The sequence below is a fragment of the Typha angustifolia genome, chromosome 1, assembly GCF_048772165.1.
Source record: "Typha angustifolia cultivar Huaian chromosome 1, ASM4877216v1, whole genome shotgun sequence".
Classification (NCBI taxonomy): domain Eukaryota; kingdom Viridiplantae; phylum Streptophyta; class Magnoliopsida; order Poales; family Typhaceae; genus Typha; species Typha angustifolia.
This window is the reverse complement of record NC_133239.1, coordinates 720102-740423: the sequence shown is the minus strand read 5'-3', so window position 1 is coordinate 740423 and position 20322 is coordinate 720102. Positions and strand designations below refer to the sequence as shown.

The 20322-nt window shown below is 34.3% G+C and overlaps 2 protein-coding genes across 3 annotated transcripts; both read left to right on the top strand.

Moving 5' to 3' along the window:
• Nucleotides 1-1129: 1129 nt before the first annotated feature.
• Nucleotides 1130-3947, top strand: LOC140759296 (receptor-like protein EIX2). The gene has a single exon (XM_073095817.1). The coding sequence runs from the start codon at nucleotides 1260-1262 to the stop codon at nucleotides 3945-3947; it is 2688 nt and encodes an 895-aa protein (XP_072951918.1). The 5' UTR covers nucleotides 1130-1259.
• Nucleotides 3948-14371: 10424 nt separating this feature from the next.
• On the top strand, nucleotides 14372-17494 carry LOC140764176 (receptor-like protein EIX2). 2 transcript variants are annotated; one of them, XM_073102599.1, is made up of 2 exons: nucleotides 14882-15049; nucleotides 15145-17494. In XM_073102599.1, the coding sequence occupies exons 1-2, from the start codon at nucleotides 15014-15016 to the stop codon at nucleotides 17281-17283; spliced, it is 2175 nt and encodes a 724-aa protein (XP_072958700.1). In that variant the 5' UTR covers nucleotides 14882-15013; the 3' UTR covers nucleotides 17284-17494. The 2 variants fall into 2 exon arrangements, with proteins under 2 accessions (XP_072958690.1, XP_072958700.1); XM_073102589.1 differs by having other exon boundaries at nucleotides 14372-17494.
• The last annotated feature ends 2828 nt before the right edge of the window (nucleotides 17495-20322 follow it).

Genomic DNA, 20322 nt, shown 5'->3' with positions numbered 1-20322 from the left:
GAAATTTCAACATCATTAATAGATTTTCTAAGTCTACCACATTATTTGTTTTTTCTTAGAATTCCACATATAAATATAATTTCTAGCGTCTTACAGCAGGCAACATTATTTTCAAACGTCTCATTCTAGACTTTAAAAATATCAATCTAGAATAGAAATATTTTTATTAACTTTGAAAATAAAACCATTAAAAAAACCTCTTAATTTGACTTTACAATATAATTTCACTTTAATCTAAAAGTACTTATATATTAAGTTTATTTTACATCTATAATTACTTTAATTTATCTATATAATAACTAATTGTTAAGAAAACTAACAGCCGATCACTTTCGAGATATTTTAAGCAAAACACAATGATCAATGATCGAATAAAAAATATTCATATGATAGAGTATCAGTGATAATAAAAACAAAATATATGGTAATTTTTATAAATTCGCCGAAAAATCTAATCAAGCTTAGGTTTTAATAATCCGAGAGGAGATTGTCACATTCCTTTAAATTGGACTAGAGAGAATCATAATGTTGGAATTAAACAACCATTAATATAATTTTCTAAGTCCACTGTCTTAGTCGTTTCCCTTTCTTTCTCTGGAATTCCACAAATGAGTACAATTTTGAGCCTATCATATCGGACAGGATAACGTTATTTTTAAATGCTATCTCATTCAGGACTTTGTTCCTTTAAATCAAATTGATTTTGTTATCACGTTAGATAACTAACTCATAGAAAAATTTGAGTCGTATTAAAAATAGAGAAAAGAACAATGTATAGACAAAAGTGAAGATGATATGTCATGCCAATGGGATAGTGATCAGATTGTTAAAATGGGATTATGCTATTTAAGTGTTCCTAGAGTTCAAATCTCAGCGACACTAATTTATATTAGAACATTATTAAATTTTCATTTATTTGAGAAAAAGAAAAAGAAAAGAAATATATACCATTATTATTTGAGAGTAAGTGACAATCTAGATTCTGGAATTCCCCAACCATTACAATTTCCATACTCTTCTTGTTTCCTTCCGTGGAATTCCACAGCCATCGTAATCTTTGTACTTGGAAGCTCAAATGCCTCTTTCCACCATTGAAGTAAATAACATGTGGTACACAGAAGAAGAAGAAGAAGAAGAAGAAGAAGAAGAAGAAATATTCTCTACTAATATTGCCTTTAGGCCTTGACTATTGCGAGAGCTGCTTATATGATCCTATTAATCCCAGGTGTTTGGAAGCTAGAAGAAGTAAAAGAAGTTTAATGGCCAAGGCGACAAGATCCTCTATCCAATGTTGTCGTATCGTCCTAATAATGATATGGGTTCTACTGGCCCAATATCAAATCCCCATTTCCTCCATATCTGTGGAGCCCAAAGGAGGAGAAAGGAGTTGCATCGAGAGAGAGAGGGATGCACTTCTTTCCTTCAAAGCAAGCATTGAAGATCCCAGTGATGTCCTATCTTCTTGGCAGACTGGCCAAGACTGCTGCCGGTGGAGGGGCGTCGTGTGCAGCAACAGGACAGGCCATGTTGTGAAGCTCGACCTCCATAACAACTTCACCCGCATCAACTACCACTACAACATTGACATGATCAATTATAAGTTTCGGACGTTGGGCGGTGAGATCAGTCCTTCTCTGTTGGCTATAGAGCATCTCAACTACCTCAACCTAAGCTACAACGACTTCGGACAAAAGCGGATACCAGAATTCATTGGCTCCTTCAAGAACTTGAAGTATCTCGACCTCTCTTATGCAGGCTTCGGTGGGAGCATACCTCCTCAGCTCGGTAATCTCACTAAGCTGCTCCATCTCGATCTTTCTCTTAACTCCTTGGAGTCGGTTGATTATATAGATTGGTTACCGCGTCTCTCTTCCTTGAAGTACCTCGACATGAGCGAGGTAAACCTCAGCACTGCTGTGGATGGGGTGCAGGCCATGTGCATGCTTCCAGCTTCTCTAAGAGTTCTTTATCTATTTGATTGCAATCTCAACGCGACGTTCTCTTCTCTGCCTCTTTACTCTTCTAATCTCACATCACTTGTGAGCCTTGATCTTGGGTACAACTACTTTCACGGTCCTATTCCTGATGGCCTGCTACGAAATATGACCTCCCTCGAAGAACTTTTTCTTGGAGGCAATGATCTCATTGGGGACATAGCAAAATTGATGAAAAGGTTGCCGCCCAAGATAGAAGAGTTGTATTTGCATGGAAATAACTTGACCGGAAGTTTGCCAAATTGGCTCGAGCACATGGCCAGTCTAAGGTTTCTTGATCTCAATAACAATAGCCTCAGCGGTCACATACCTTCAGGGATTGGAAAGCTCACTAATTTGAGCGGTTTGTATTTGAGTTCCAATCACTTTGTTGGGATTATATCAGAAGATCATTTTGCAAATCTGACGAGATTAGAATATTTAGACTTGTCCGACAACAGCAACCTGACGATGGTAGTAGACCCAAATTGGATCCCTCCATTCAAATTGAAATTGGTAGACTTGAGCTCCTGCAATCTGGGACCCTATTTTCCTACGTGGATTCGATCGCAGACTGACATTATTTATTTAGTAATGTCTAATACAAGAATAGCCAATAGGTTGCCAGATTGGGTTTGGAATGTAATTTCTTCGGTCGAATATCTTGATCTCTCCCTAAACCAGATCAGCGGAGTATTACCATTGACTTTGGAGTTCTTATCAGCAGCACTTAAAATAAATCTGAATTCAAATCAACTCCAAGGTGGGGTCCCACAATTACCGACGAGTCTTCAAGTGCTAGATCTTTCAAACAACAGTATTACTGGTACCATCCCATTATCTATGTGCAACCAGGTGCAGTCCTTAGGAATTTTGGATCTATCACACAACCGTCTATCAGGACAACTTCCTCAATGTTTGACAAGCAGAAAATCTTTTAGAGCTGATCCTGGCGACTTGACACCGATAGGTTCTGAACTTTCAATAGTAAGCTTCCGCAATAACAGCCTCTCCGGTGAATTCCCTTTGTTCTTCCGAGGTTGCCAGTATCTTAATTTTCTTGATCTTTCTTATAATAACTTATATGGAAGCTTGCCGATATGGATAGGTAAAAGATTACCACAGTTAGCCTTTCTCTTATTAAGGTCTAACATGTTTTCTGGCTATATACCTATTCAGCTTGCAAAATTAGACTATCTCCATGTTTTGGACCTTGCTCACAACAATCTATCAGGAACCATAGCTCCATCTCTCGTGAACTTCACAGCAATGACTACACTCTCGCGGTATGAAAGTAACTATCTTCTTGATTTCGTTATTCTTTTAGTGGTTACAAAAGGACAAGCTCTGGAATACTATACCGACAAGATGATGTCTCTCCTGTTGAGCCTCGATTTATCAAGCAACTATCTAAGTGGAACGATCCCTCAAGAGATAGGAGGCCTTGCTACATTGAAAAATTTGAATTTGTCAGGGAATCGATTGACTGGAGATATTCCGGAGACAATCGGTGGTCTTCAATCATTGGAATCTCTTGACCTATCAAACAATGAGCTTTATGGTGAAATTCCTCCAACTCTATCAGCTTTAACTTTTTTGAGCTACTTGAACTTGTCCTATAATAATCTCTCAGGAAGAATACCATCTGGGCAGCAACTACAAACACTTGACGATCCGTCAATCTACGAAGGCAACAATGATCTTTGTGGGCCTCCAATTTCCAAGAATTGTTCAGGAGATGGAACGACTCTAAATGATCCTCTAGAACAGGAAGATGGAAACGAGATGTCATCTTTTTATCTCAGCATGGGTCTAGGATTTGCAGTGGGGCTTTGGGTGGTCATTGGTCCATTACTGTTCAAGAGGACATGGAGCGCAACTTATTTTCTCTTCATCGACAACATCTATGATAAGATCTATGTGTTTATGGTTCTTAATTGGGCTAGGCTCATTGCCAACATCAAGAAAAAATAAAGCAGAGGCGTGGTTATGCAAACCGAGGAGTTTCCATAGTTCAGATCATGGAGATTAGTCACTGTTTATTGCAATATTGTGTGATTATGCTATCAACATCCAAATGTTGATCACATCTTATAATAGATAAAAGAAGTAGATATGTATCAAATATGTTGGTCATCTGATCTCTTCCATGTAATCTAATATCAGACTTGTAATTGTCTTTCACATCCTCAACATGCTGCTTTTCTATTAAGGTTGTGTTGTTGAAAAGTAGTTAAAACTCCAATCTATCAGATGCAGTAACTTTTGTTACCTTACAAATTATCACAACTTTACTAATTTACATAGCTTTGGTAATTAACATAACTTTTTTTTCTATCTTACTTTTAATATTTTACTAAGTCTACATTCTTATTCGTTTTCCTCCTTTAGAATTCTATAAACCAATCCCTAAATATAACAATGTTTTTTCTTCCTTCCTTCCTTCTATGGCTTGATGGAGGAGAAATTTTAGTTGCCAATAATTCCATCCGCGTAGGACCAATGCTCAGGAATACAGTTCAGTTGAACACATAACAATGGGAGATATCCTAATTTGATGTTGGCATTTAATTGTATCTTAGTGATCATATTGTTAAAGAAGTTTATGTTATATATGAGTGTAATTAGTTCAAATTTCAGTGGCACTTATTTAATTCAGAAAATATTAAGTTCCCACTTCTCAAGGATTAAAAAAAGAATTATTCACCAAATATATCCTGCATTTCCACTAATTTTTATTAATGTCACGTCTTTGAGGATTTTATAATTAAACCCTTTATTTTTTCTTATGACATTTTGGGTTAAATAAATTCAATTATTTTCAAGTGAATCGGGGTAAGTTATGTAGCGAAAGGGTGTTATATAAAAACTATAGAGAAAAAAAAAGTCTAATTATAAAAAAAATAGTGAAAATATAAGGAAGGTATGATTTAAAAATATTTCATAAATTGTAATCTAAGGTTTGGTTCTTTTATGGCACCAGCTGAATTCCACAATCATTAATATTACTTTCATACTCTATCTTTTTCCTTTTTCTTTTTTCTTTTCTTTTCTTTCATTCCACAAACGAAATAATAATGCTTTTAAGTGCTCTACAGTGGATGCCAATTCTCCAGAGCCATCTTTGTGATGGAAACAAGGCTCTAATCAATCATGAATTGATCGAATGAGTTCACTCATGGGTCATCATGGAGTGGAAGGTAGTACTAAAGATGAAGTTGGTGTTCTACCTCCAAAGAACTTATCGATGTGTTTCTATTCATACGTAAACAGGGTATATCCTATACAATTAATCAAGCTTCTCTACTACTCATTTATTAGACTACACCATGATGCTCTGTTTGAGGTTTCGTGATTTAGGGCTCATCATCTCATGGTTAAATTAAAAATTAAAAATAATCAAGGCCTCCTAATTAACTAGGCCTCTGATGCTTAATGCTTCCTTTTCTTCTTCTTCTTCCTGGTTATGTTTCTCTCTTGTATGAAATTAAGAACAGGAAGAAATCTAAGGCTACTTAGCTGAAAGAAACACTGGAATAGAGGGCAGATTAAAGAGGTCTAATTAAGCTTTACTGAGGGCCAAAATGCATAGTATCTAAAATAACAATGCAGGCAGTTTTAGAGCATCATATCCTATGAACAAGAACAACTATATATGTCTATTAATGTCTCCTTCAATGCCACAGTAGCAATCACAATGAGGTGGTTCAAATGCTAGCTAATGAAATATTGGCTAAGGAGGCTTAGTGATATATTTAAGTAGTTTAGGGTTGTATATGTCTATTTTTTTTTCTTCTCAAGGGTTTGAAAGTGATACAGAGAGCAATGTGAATGAAAATATATGTAAAACATAGAGTATTTTTAAAATCTTTTTTGCTAAATATCTAATCAATTTAAGGTTTGGATAACTCAAGGTCAAATTGTCATTTTCTTTTAAATTTGATTAGAGAAAATCTTGATGCTGAAATTTAACCACCATTAATAGAATTGTCTAAGTCTACTTTCTTGTTCTTCTCATTTCCTTTGGAATTCCATAATTTTTAGCGTCTTACAACATGCAATATTATTTTCAAATGCCATCTCATTCTGGACTTTAAAAACATATCATTATGGAATAGAAGATATTTTGTAAACTTTAGAATTAAAACCATTAATTTGACTTTAAAATATAATTTCATTTAATTTTACTTTAATCTAAAAGTTTACTTATATTAAGCATATTAGGTTCATTATACGTCTATAGTTACTTTAGTTCATTTATATGATAACTAATTGCTAAGAAAACTAATGGGCTGAATAGTTGTGAGACATTTTAAACAAAGCACAATGGTTGAATAAGAAATATTCATATGATAAAGCATTAATAATAATAAAAGCAAAATATATAGTAATTTTTATAAATTTGCTGAAAATTCTAGTCAAGATTGGATTTCGAATAATCCCTGTGAAGATTATCATTTTCTTCTTCCTAGTGTTAGAATTCCACAACCATTAATATAATTTTCTAAGTCCAGCATCTCAGTCTTTTTCCCCTTCCTTGTCTGGAATTCCACATATGAGTATAACTTTGAGTGTCTCATTCTAGACTTTGTTTCTTTAGACTTATTGTAGACTAGACTACCATGCAACTGATGCTTTGGACGTATTCAATGGGTACTTCAATACATTTATTGCTCGATTGAAATAAAATGGAGATGTAATAATGCACTACCACATTTATAATTGATTTATCCCTAAATATAACTATATTTTTGTTTCCACAAATTAAAAGTCACTTAGCTATGTATCATCCATTAATTGTTGTAAGGTAATAAGCTAATTTTAGAAGCATAAGTTGATATGCTGGATGAGGTGTAAGTTGATTACTTAGTAAAACTGATTTTGTTATCATGTTAGATAACTAATTCATAGAAAAACTTGAGCCATATTAAAAATAGAGAAAGCACCGGTGTATAGAGTGTAGACAATACGAAACACAAAAAAGGAGTGTAGAAGATTAAAAAATCAGTGCCAATGGGATAGTGATCAGATTGTTCAAATGACATATTATATTAAGAGTTCCTGAATTCAAATCTAATGATTTAATTGTGACATTATTAAATTCTCATTATTCAAAAAAGAAAAGAAGAGAAATAATATATATACCTTTATTATTTGAGCATAAGTGAGAATCTAATTTCCATACTCTTCTTGTTTCCATTCATGAAATTCCACAACCATCGTAATTTCCATACTTGGGCAAGGTAGTGTGGAACTGGAAGCTCAAAAGTCTCTATCCACCGTTTAAGTAACATGTGGTATATAGAAGAAGAGAAAGAAGAAGAATAAACATTCTCTACTAATATTGCCTTTAGGCCTTCACTACCACGACAACTTATATCCTATTAATCCCAGGTGTTTGGAAGAAGAAGAAGAAGAAGAAGAGGCAAACGAAGTTTAATGGCCAAGGTCGAAAGATCCTCTATCCAATGTTGTCGTATACTGGCCCAATATCAAATCCCCATTTCCTCCATAGCTGTGGAGCCCAAACGAGGAGGAAGGAGTTGCATCGAGAGTGGGAGGGACGCACTTTTTCCTTCAAAGCAAGCATTGAAGATCCGAATGATGTCCTATCTTCTTGGCAGACTGGCCAAAACTGATGTCTATAGAGGGGTGTCGTGTCACGCCCCGATCTGGAACATGATGATCGTGAATCTCTAGGATAAAATTCAGAAAAAACACGAAAGTTTAAATAAAAATTAAATTCTAAAATATATTGACACAACGAAAACAATACTAGAGTCCTAACCAAGCGGTTTTTTAAATTCCTGTAAAATAATAAGTCCTCATGATACATATAGTAGCAAGTAACCCACTCTACTAATAATATGTCTAATGACAAAGATCAACATGTGATACATATAGTAGTAGAAAAAGAATCATAATAATAATATATAAGCCGTCTTGAAAAATAAATAGTTTTCTTGTCTCTTATATTGAATTTCAAAATCTATATATCCAAATTAGAATCATAAATTATTCATATTAACTCATTTTAAATAAATCAATATAAAACAAATCAATCTCCGCTAAAAGTATTTTTTTTTATGGAAATCAAATCATAAATCATTCATATTAACACAATCCGAATAAATCAGTATAAAACAAATCTCCACTAAAGTGTATTATCATGGAAATTGAATTATAAATCACTTATAATATCTCAATTTAAATAAATTAATATAACACAAATCAATCTCTACTGAAAATGATGTACTATCATGGGAATCGAATCATAAATCATTCATAATATCTTAATTTGAATAAATCAATATAAAAGCAGTCGATCTATGTTAAAAGTGTACTATCATGGAAACCCGCAAAGTGTACTATCTCTGTTAAAAGTGTACTATCAGGAATCCGAAATCTATATAAATTGAAATATTACTAATTTATATCTTATTTTCTACAATAGAAATAGATATTAATTATTTTCATAAATCTAAAAATTCATTTAAATTGAAATATTCCTAATTTATTTCTTATTTTCTGCAATAAAAATAAATACTTTGAAATCTGAAAAATAATAAACAATAAAATCCCTTTTTTTTTCCAAGAATGATAAATATGAATTTTCAATAAAATACAAAATCTTAATATTTCTAATTTTTTATTGAAATTCCTTAAAACAATGAATTTCTTACATCATCATATTGCAAAATTTCTTATCTTATAAAATCAAATGGGATAAGAATAAACATAAAGATATTTATAATTCATCAATTCTAATTTTATATAATAAAAATTTAAGAAAATATGAGTGGAGACTTGTTTGATCGCTTAATCTAAAATAATTTGATTTTCTCATCCTAATCGTAATCTGCACGAATTTCAAAGCACTCCATGATTGTCTTCTCTTTTTTTTTCTTCCTTTCTTTCTGGTATGATAAAATCTTTTTTCCTCTATTTTCTATTTTTTTTCTCTCTAATCTCCCTCAAGAATAATCTCTTTTTCTCTCTCATTTTTATTTCTCAATACTGTAGCACCTAATTTCTCTCCTAAAAAATTCCTCTAGGTTTTATTCTAGGCCCCCTTTTTATAAAAGAAAAAAAAATATAATAAGTGTCCTACTAGAATAAGAATTCTAATATCTTATAGATATATCTAAAAATTTAATTTAATTTAATAAAAATCTTAAAACATAAAAGAGATAAAATTCATCATTATCTAAACTGTATATTTCTAAACTGTATATTTCTATTTATTTTATTTATTTATGTTCCAAAATTCTGGGTTGTTACATGTCGTGTGCAGCAACAGGACAAGCCATGTTGTGAAGCTCGACCTCCATAACAACTTCACCGACATCAACTATGACTACAACACCGACATGATCAATTATAAGTTTCAAACATTGGGCAGTGAGATCAATCCTTCTCTGCTGGCTATAGAGCATCTCAACTACCTCAACCTAAGCTACAACAATTTCGGACATAAGCGGATACCAGAATTCATTGGCTCCTTTAAGAACTTGAAGTATCTCAACCTCACTGATGCATGCTTCAGTGGGAGCATACCTCCTCAGCTCGATAATCTCACAAAGCTGCTCCATCTCGATCTTTCTTTTAACTCTTTGCACTCGGTTCGTCTGGTATCATGGCTACCACGTCTCTCTACCTTGAAGTACCTCGACATGAGTGAGGTAAACCTCAGTGCTGCTGTGGATGAAGTGCAGGCCATGAGCATGCCTCCAGCTTCTCTAAGAGTTCTTTATCTATTTGATTGCAATCTCAACGCGACGTTCTCTTCACTGCTTCTTTACTCTTCTAATCTCACATCACTTGTGAGCCTTGGTCTTGGGGGCAACTACTTTCACGGTCCTATTCCTAATGGCCTGCTAGGAAATATGACCTCCCTCGAAAAACTTGGGCTTGGAGGCAATGATCTCATTGGCATGATACCGAGGACTTTAAAGAATCTACGCAACTTGAAAAAGCTCATTGTATGGGATAATCAAATCAGCGGGAACATAACAGAATTGATGAAAAGGTTGCCGCCCAAGATAGAGGAGTTGGATTTGTCTGCAAATAACTTGACCGTCTGCCAAGTTGGTTCGAGCACATGGCCTGTCTAAGTTATCTTGAACTCAGTAACAATAGCCTCAGAGCTCCCATACCTTTCAGGATTGGAAAGCTCACTAATTTGAGCAGTTTGTTTTTGGGTTTCAATCACTTTGTTGGCACTATATCATAAGATCATTTTGCAAGTCCGACAAGATTAGAATATTTATATTTGTCCAACAACAACAACCTGACCATGGTAGTAGGCCCAAATTGGCTCCCTCCATTCAAACTGAAATATGCAGGCTTGAACTCCTGCAATCCGGGACCCCATTTTCCTACGTGGATTCGATCGCAGACTGACATTATCGATTTTATAATGCCTAATACAGGAATAGCTGATAGGTTGCCAGATTGGGTTTGGAATGTAATTTCTTAGGTAGAATATCGTGATCTCTCCCTAAACCAAATTAGTGGAGAATTACCATTGACTCTGGAGTTCTTGTCAGCAGCATCTGAAATAAATTTGAATTCAAATCGATTCCAAGGTGGGTTCCCACAATTACCGACGGGTCTTTGGTTGTTGGATCTTTCAGACAACAGTATTACTGGTACCATCCCATTATCTATGTGCAACCAGGTGCAGTCCTTAGGAATTTTGGATCTATCGCACAACCGCCTATTAGGACAGCTTCCTCAATGTTTGACAAGCACGAAATCTTTTAGAGCTGATCCTGGCGACTTGACACCGATAGGTTCCGAACTTTCAATAGTAAACTTCCGCAACAACAGCCTCTCTGGTGAATTCCCTTTGTTCCGCAACAACAGCCTCTCTCGTGAATTCCCTCTATGGTGAATTCCATATGGAAGCTTGCCGATATGGATAGGTAAAAGATTACCACAGTTAGCCTTTCTCTTATTAAGGTCTAACATGATTTCTGGCTATATACCTATTCAGCTTGCAAAATTAGATTATCTCCATGTTTTGGATCTTGCTCACAACAATCTATCAGGAACCATAGCTCCATCTCTCGTGAACTTCACAGCAATGACTACAGTCTCCTCGTACGGAAGTTATTATGTCCCTTATTTCATTAGCCTTTTAGTGGTCACAAAAGGACAAGCTCTAGAATACTATACCAATACAATAATATCTCTCATGTCGAGCCTCGACTTATCAAGCAACTGTCTAACCTGAAAGATCCCTGAAGAGATAGGAGGCCTTGCTACATTGAAAAATTTGAACTTGTCTGGGAATCAATTGATTGGGTATATTCCATAGACGATGAGTGGTCTACAGTCATTGGAGTCTCTTGACCTATCAAACAATGAGCTTTATGATGAAATTCCTCCAACTCTATCAGCTTTTCACTCTTTTGAGCTACTTGAACTTGTCCTCAAACAATGAGCTTTATGGCTGGCTTTTACCTCTAGTTTAGCAACAAATCTTTTGTTTTTACCAGGTTATCGTAAACCAATTTTTACTTATACGAACAGAGAGCCTCATCTGTTTCGTTGTACCTCTGAACAAGTCATATGGTTTTCTTAATTATACTTGCATTATTTTAGGGAGTTTGGTTTTATTTCATGTTCCTCTGTATTTTGCTGCAGATTGTTCCGCAAGTATGTACTTGGAGGAGCAGATGAAATAGAGTTAAAGTTTGTAAATAGGTAATTTGTCTGATTCGTATACCTCTTTTGACTTATATAAGGTGCTCTAGGAGCAATATCATGTAAGGATATTGTTTCCACTTTTCAGGAGAAATCATGAAGACTTGAATCTAATCTGTATAATCTTTAACCAAGAAATTAGGAGACTGGCCACTCAGGTTAGCAATTGTCAGAAATATGTCCTTTAAGTTTGGACATCTGATATTGAACTTTGTCTTATTAATACTGTAAAAGAGTTAATGCAGTTCTTCTCTTTGATAGGTTATTAGAGTTAAATGGTCACTTCATGCAAGAGAGGAGATCATCTTTGAGCTCCTCCAGCATTTGAGAGGCAATGCCACCAAAGCTCTGCTTGAAGGAATCAATAAAAGCACAAGGGAAATGCTCAAGGAGCAGGAAGCTGTTCGTGGACGCTTGTTTACAATTCAAGATGTTATGCAGAGTACAGTTCGTGCATGGTTGCAGGTTGTATCTTACAAACAAGCAAATGCCTTTATTTGCAATTTCATTTGTAATATGTTTTGACGCATTGGTTGTGTAAAACCTTCTTCTTTAAAGAAGATATAACATATTAATCTTGTTCATGTGTTTCAGGATAGAAGTCTCCGCGTGACGCATAATTTGACCATTTTCGGTGGTTGCGGCTTGGTTTTGTCCATAATCATAGGACTCTTCGACATAAACGTCAACGGAATACCGGGGTCTGAGCGTTCTCCATATGCATTTTATTTGTTTTCCGGTCTTCTGTTTTTTAAAGGAATTGCCTTGATCGCCCTTGGAATTATATACTTCGGATTGGAAGATCCTATCACCGAAGAGCAAGTTCTTTGAGCATGGATTGGAAGCTAGGGCCGCCGAGAGAGCCGAAACCGAGAGATTTCACCATTGAGGGGGATTCGAGGAGCACGGAATCCATTATGATTTCTGGGAAGATCAATCGATGGTCGAGCGCGAAGAGAAGACGAAGCGGAGGAACCCTAGAATTCTCGATCATAGGGATTTCGATTCGAAGGGTTTTGGGGGAAAGGATTAGGGTTAGGATTTTTTTTTTATTTGCAACGTCTCGACTCTGGAGATCGTGGGGTTTATGGCTGGGAAACTCGGGAACGTGGCCGGTGAACCGCGTGCACAGTTATTCGTTTGAATATATAGTGCTTTCTGACAGGGGTGAGAAGGCATCTACGTAGATATAGATGAATTCGACAACGAATATCTTTTGCTTCCGTAAAGTCGGCGAATCCAGACGGTCTGCAGCGACTTTTCCAATCGGTAATTGAGAGGAAGCCAGAACGACAAGTTTATATTGATTTGTCTAACGAAATATTGGCTATGAAGGCTTAGTGATATATTTCGATAGTTTAGAGGTTATATGTGCCTATTTTTGTTTCTTAAAGGTTTGAAAGTGATACTGAGTAATGTGAATAATAATAAAAGTGAAACATAAAATATTTTTAATAAATTTTTGTAAGTATCTAACAAGGTTAGGCTCAGATAACGCAAGATGAAATTGTCATTTTTCTTTAAATTTGACTAGAGAAAATCTTGATGTTGAAATTTCAGCACCATTAATAGATTTTCTAAGTCTACCTCATTATTTGTTTTCTCTTAGAATTCCACAGATAAATATAATTTCTAGCGTCTTACAACAGGCAACATTATTTTCAAACGTCCCCTCATTCTAGACTTTAAAAATATCAATCTAGAATAGAAAATATTTTTATTAACTTTGAAAATAAAATCATTAAAAAAACCTCTTAATTTGACTTTACAATATAATTTTATTTAATTTTACTTTAATCTAAAAGTACTTATTTATTAAGTTTATTTTACATCTATAATTACTTTAATTTACCTATATAATAACTAATTGTTAAGAAAACTAACAGCCGATCACTTTTGAGATATTTTAAGCAAAACACAATGATCGAATAAAAAATATTCATATGTATCATTGATAATAAAAACAAAATATATGGTTATTTTAATAAATTCGCTAAAAAATCTAATCAAGCTTAGGTTTGAATAATCCGAGAGGAGATTGTCACTTTCCTTTAAATTGGACTAGAGAAAATCGTAATGTTGGAATTAAACAACCATTAATATAATTTTCTAAGTCCACTGTCTTAGTCTTTTCCCTTTCTTTCTCTGGAATTCCACAAATGAGTACAATTTTGAGTCTATCATATCGGACAGGACAACGTTATTTTTAAATGCTATCTCATTCAGGACTTTGTTCCTTTAAATCAAATTGATTTTGTTATCACGTTAGATAACTAACTCATAGAAAAATTTGAGTCGATTTAAAAATAGAGAAAAGAACAATGTATAGACAAAAGTGAAGATGATTTGTCATGCCAATGCAATAGTGATCAGATTGTTAAAATGGGATTATGCTATTTAAGTGTTCCTAGAGTTCAAATCTCAGCGACACTAATTTAATTAGAACATTATTAAATTTTCATTTATTTGAGAAAAAGAAAAGAAAAGAAAAGAAAAGAAAAGAAATATATACCATTATTATTTGAGAATAAGTGACAATCTAGACTCTGGAATTCCCCAACCATTACAATTTCCATACTCTTCTTGTTTCCTTCCGTGGAATTCCACAGCCATCTTAATCTTCGTACTTGGAAAGCTCAAATGTCTCTTTCCACCAGTGAAGTAAATAACATGTGGTACATAGAAGAAGAAGAAGAAGAAGAAGAAGAAGAAGAAGAAGAAGAAGAAGAAGAAATATTCTCTACTAATATTGCCTTTAGGCCTTGACTATTGCGAGAGCTGCTTATATGATCCTATTAATCCCAGGTGTTTGGAAGCTAGAAGAAGTAAAAGAAGTTTAATGGCCAAGGCGACAAGATCCTCTATCCAATGTTGTCATATCGTCCTAATAATGATATGGATTCTACTGGCCCAATATCAAATCCCCATTTCCTCCGTATCTGTGGAGCCCAAAGGAGGAGGAAGGAGTTGCATCGAGAGAGAGAGGGACGCACTTCTTTCCTTCAAAGCAAGCATTGAAGATCCCAGTGATGTCCTATCTTCTTGGCATATTGGCCAAGACTGCTGTCGATGGAGGGGCGTCGTGTGCAGCAACAGGACAGGCCATGTTGTGAAGCTCGACCTCCGTAACAACTTCACCAACTTCAACTATGACTACTACACTGACATGATCAATTATAAGTTTCGGACATTGGGCGGTGAGATCAATCGTTCTCTGCTGGCTATAGAGCATCTCAACTACCTCAATCTAAGCTACAACGACTTCGGACATAAGCGGATACCAGAATTCATTGGCTCCTTCAAGAACATGAAGTATCTCGACCTCTCTGATGCAGGCTTTGGTGGGAGCATACCTCCTCAGCTCGGTAATCTCACTAAGCTGCTCTATCTCGATCTTTCTTTTAACTCCTTGGAGTCGGCTGATTATGTAGCTTGGTTACCACGTCTCTCTTCTTTGAAGTACCTCGACATGACCGAGGTAAACCTCAGTGCTGCTGTGGATGGGGTGCAGGCCATGAGCATGCTTCCAGCTTCTCTAAGAGTTCTTCATCTATGTGATTGCAATCTCAACGCGACGTACTCTTCTCTACCTCTTTACTCTTCTAATCTCACATCACTTGTTAACCTTGATCTTCGGTACAACTACTTTCACGGTCCTATTCCTGATGGCCTACTAGGAAATATGACCTCTCTCGAAGAACTTGGGCTCGAATTCAATGATCTCATTGGCATGATACCAGAGACTTTGAAGAATCTACACAACTTGAAAGTGCTCAACCTAGCGGAAAATCAAATCAGCGGGGACATAGCAGAATTGATGAAAAGGTTGCCGCCCAAGATAGAGGAGTTGTATTTGTTTGGAAATAACTTGACCGGAAGTCTGCCAAGTTGGCTCCAGCACATGACCAGTCTAAGGTATCTTGATCTCGGTTACAACAGCCTTAGCGGTCACATACCTTCCTGGATTGGAAAGCTCACTAATTTGAGAGATTTATCTTTGAGTTTCAATCACTTCGTTGGGATTATATCAGAAAATCATTTTGCAAATCTGACGAGATTAGAAGATTTATCCTTGTCCGGCAACAGCAACCTGACCATGGTAGTAGGCCCAAATTGGCTCCCTCCATTCAAATTAAAATATGTAGACCTGAGCTCTTGCAATCTGGGACCTCATTTTCCTACGTGGATTCGATCACAGACTGACATGATCAATTTAGCAATGTCCAATTCGGGAATAGCCAATAGGTTACCTGATTGGGTTTGGAATGTAATTTCTTCAGTCAAATATCTTGATCTCTCCCTAAACCAGATCAACGGAGTATTACCATCGACTCTCGAGTTCTTGTCAGCAGCATATGAAATAAATCTGAATTCAAATCAATTCCAAGGTGGGGTCCCACAATTACCGATGAGTCTTCGAGTGCTAGATCTTTCAAACAATAGTTTTACTGGTACCATCCCATTATCTATGTGCAACCAGGTGCAGTCCTTAGGAATCTTGGATCTATCACACAACCGCCTATTAGGACAACTTCCTCAATGTTTGACAAGCAGGAAATCTTTTAGAGCTAATCCTAGCGACTTGACACCGATAGGTTCTGAACTTTCAATAGTAAGCTTCCGCAACAATAGCCTCTCTGGTGAATTTCCTTTGTTCTTCCGAGGTTGTCAGTATCTTAATTTTCTTGATCTTTCTTATAATAAATTCTATGGAAGCTTGCCGATATGGATAGGTAAAAGATTACCACAATTAGCCATTCTCTTATTAAGGTCTAACATGTTTTCTGGCTATATACCTATTCAGCTTGCAAAATTAGACTATCTCCATGTTTTGGATCTTGCTCACAACAATCTATCAGGAACCATAGCTCCATCTCTCGTGAACTTCACAGCAATGACTACAGTCTCCTCATATAGAAGTTATTATATCCCTGATTTCATCAGCTTTTTCGTGGTCACAAAAGGGCAAGCTCTGGATTACTATACCATGACAATGATGTCTCTCATGTCGAGCCTCGACTTATCATGCAACAGTCTAACCGGAGAGATCCCTCAAGAGATAGGAGGCCTTGCTACATTGAAAAATTTGAACCTGTCGACAAATCGATTGATTGGAGATATTCCAGATGGGATGGGTGGTCTATGGTCATTGGAGTCTCTTGACCTATCAAACAACGAGCTTTATGGTGAAATTCCTCCAACTCTATCAGCTTTAACTTTTTTGAGCTACTTGAACTTGTCCTATAATAACCTCTCAGGAAGAATACCTTCTGGGCAGCAACTACAAACATTTGACAATCCGTCAATCTACGAAGGCAACAATGATCTTTGTGGGCCTCCTATTTCGAAGAATTGTTCAGGAGATGGAACGACTCTAAATTATCCTCTAGAACATGAAGATGGAAACGAGATGTCATCTTTTTATCTCAGCATGGGTCTAGGATTTGCAGTGGGGCTTTGGGTGGTCATTGGTCCATTACTGTTCAAGAGGACATGGAGCGCAACTTATTTTCTCTTCATGGACAACATCTGTGATAAGATCTATGTGTTTATGGTTCTTAATTGGGCTAGGTTCATTGCCAACATCAAGAAGAAATAAAGCAGAGGCGTGGTTATGCAAACGGAGGAGTTTCCATGGTTCAGATCATGGAGATTAGTCACTGTTTATTGCTAAATTGTGTGATTATGCTATCAACATCCAAATGTTGATCACATCTTATAATAGATAAAAGAAGTAAATATGTATCAAATATGTTGGTCATCTGATCTCTTCCATGTAATCTATATATCAGACTTGTAATTGTCTTTCACATCGTCAACATGCTGCTTTTCTAGTAAGGTTGTGTTGTTGAAAAGTAGTTAAAACTCCAATCTATCAGATGCAGTAACTTTTGTTACCTTACAAATTATCACAACTTTACTAATTTACATAGCTTTGGTAATTAACATAACTTTTTTCTATCTTACTTTTATTATTTTACTAAGTTTACATTCTTATTCGTTTTCCTCCTTTAGAATTCTATAAACCAATCCCTAAATATAAGAATGTTTTTTCTTCCTTCCTTCCTTCTATGGCTTGATGGAGGAGCAATTTAAGTTGACAATAATTCCATTTGCTTAGGACCAATGCTGAGGAATACAGTTCAGTTGAACACATAACAATGGGAGATATCCTAATTTGCTGTTGGCATTTAATTGTATCTTAGCATCAAACCGTCACTTAGCTATCATCCATTTTGTAAGGTAATCCGCTTATTTAGAAGCTTAAGTCGGTTTAAATGATGACCTAGTCAAACTTATTTTGTTAATCATGTTAGATAACCAATTAATGAAAAAAAATTTGAGTCATACTAAGAATAAGCAAAACAATAGTGTGTAGACAATAATAAACAATGAGATATCAATACCAATGGGATAGTGATCATATTGTTAAAGAGGTATATGTTATATATGAGTGTAATTAGTTCAAATTTCAGTGGCACTTATTTAATTCAGAAAATATTAAGTTCCCACTTCTCAAGGATTAAAAAAAGAATTATTCACCAAATATATCCTGCATTTCCACTAATTTTTATTAATGTCACGTCTTTAATGATTTTATAATTAAACTCTTTATTTTTTCTTATGGCATTTTGGGTTAAATAAATTCAATCATTTTCAAGTGAATCGGGGTAAGTTACGTAGTTGTTCAAAGTAGCGAGAGGGTGTTATATAAAAACTATAGAGAAAAAAGAATAAAAAGTCCAGTTATTAAAAAAATAGTGAAAATATAAGGTATGATTTAAAAATATTTCATTCTGGACTTTAAAAACATTTCATTATGGAATAGAAAATATTTTGTAAACTTTAGAATTAAAACCATTAATTTGACTTTAAAATATAATTTCATTTAATTTTACTTTAATATAAAAGTTTACTTATATTAAGCATTCATTCTACGTCTATAGTTACTTTAGTTTATTTATATGATAACTAATTGCTAAGAAAACTAATGGGCTGAATAGTTGTGAGACATTTTAAGCAAACACAATGGTTGAATAAGAAATATTCATACGATAAAGCGTTAATAATAATAAAAGCAAAATATATGATAATTTTTATAAATTTGTTGAAAAATCTAGTAAAGATTAGATTTCGAATAATCCCTGCCAAGATTACCATTTTCTTCTTTCTAGTGTTGGAAACCCGCAAAGATTGATAAAATGCTATATTATCTTATTAATAGGTACTCTGACCCGTGGCCACATCGCACTACCTAGTCACCATCGGGATGGCGCCTAGGACTTTTTTAGATAGTCGATCCGTTTAGGGTCACAGTAGGTACTATACAGTGTTCTTCTAACTTTTCCACTAGCCGTTGAGAAAGATTATAGTCACGAGAATAAAAATCCAGGAATCTTTTCCCTAATTCCGCCAGAATCACTTGGTAGCACGTAGCAATGTTACATTCCAAGGATCTTTCCCTTGGACTTATCTTCTTGAAAAAAATTAGGTTCTAGATCTCACTTTTATTAATATTCAACTATACTGATTCTTTCTGAATCTCAAGTATCAAATTCATCAATCACCAAAATTCTCAATCTTCAAAATATAATATATACACGAATAATCCATAAATTCAAATACTACTATTTCCTCTAATATATATAATATAAATCATTCTTAATAAGTCAGAAAACACAAATAAATAATAATCTAATATTTAATCTTGCAAAATTTCACGTCTCAAAAAATAATATTTTATTTTTGATCATATTCTAAAAAAATAAAGATCTCTTATATTTTATTTATAGAAAATAAAATATATTAGCATAAAGATTTCCTCTATTATTTTCTGAAAATAAAATATAATAATATTTTTTTTTACAAATCCGAAATTCCTTAGAATTGAAGTAATTCTAATTTATATCTTATTTTCTAGAAAAAAAAATAATATTATTTATTTTCAGGAATCCGAAATCCATATAAATTGAAATATTACTAATTTATATCTTATTTTCTACAATAGAAATAGATATTAATTATTTTCATAAATCTAAAAATTCATTTAAATTGAAATATTCCTAATTTATTTCTTATTTTCTGCAATAAAAATAAATATTTTGAAATCTGAAAAATAATAAACAATAAAATCCCTTTTTTCCAAGAATGATAAATATGAATTTTCTATAAAATACAAAATATTAATATTTCTAATTTTTTATTGAAAATCCTTAAAACAATGAATTTCTTACATCATCGCATTGCAAAATTTCTTATCTTATAAAATCAAACGGGATAAGAATAAATATAAATATATTTATAATTCATCAATTCTATTTTTATATAATAAAAATTTAAGAAAATATGAGTGGAGACTTGCCTTGATTCGCTCAATCTAAAATAGTTTGATTTTCTCATCCTAATCATAATCTGCACGAATTTCAAAGCACTCCATGATTGTCTTCTCTTTCTTTTTTCTTCTCTTTGGTATGATAAAATTTTTTTTCCTCTATTTTCTATTTTTTTTTTCTCTTTAATCTCCCTCAAGAATAATCTCTTTTGCACTCTCATTTTTATTTCTCGGTACTGTAGCGCCTAATTTCTCTTCTAAAAAATCCCTCTAGGGTTTTCTTCTAGGCCCCCCTTTTATAAAAGA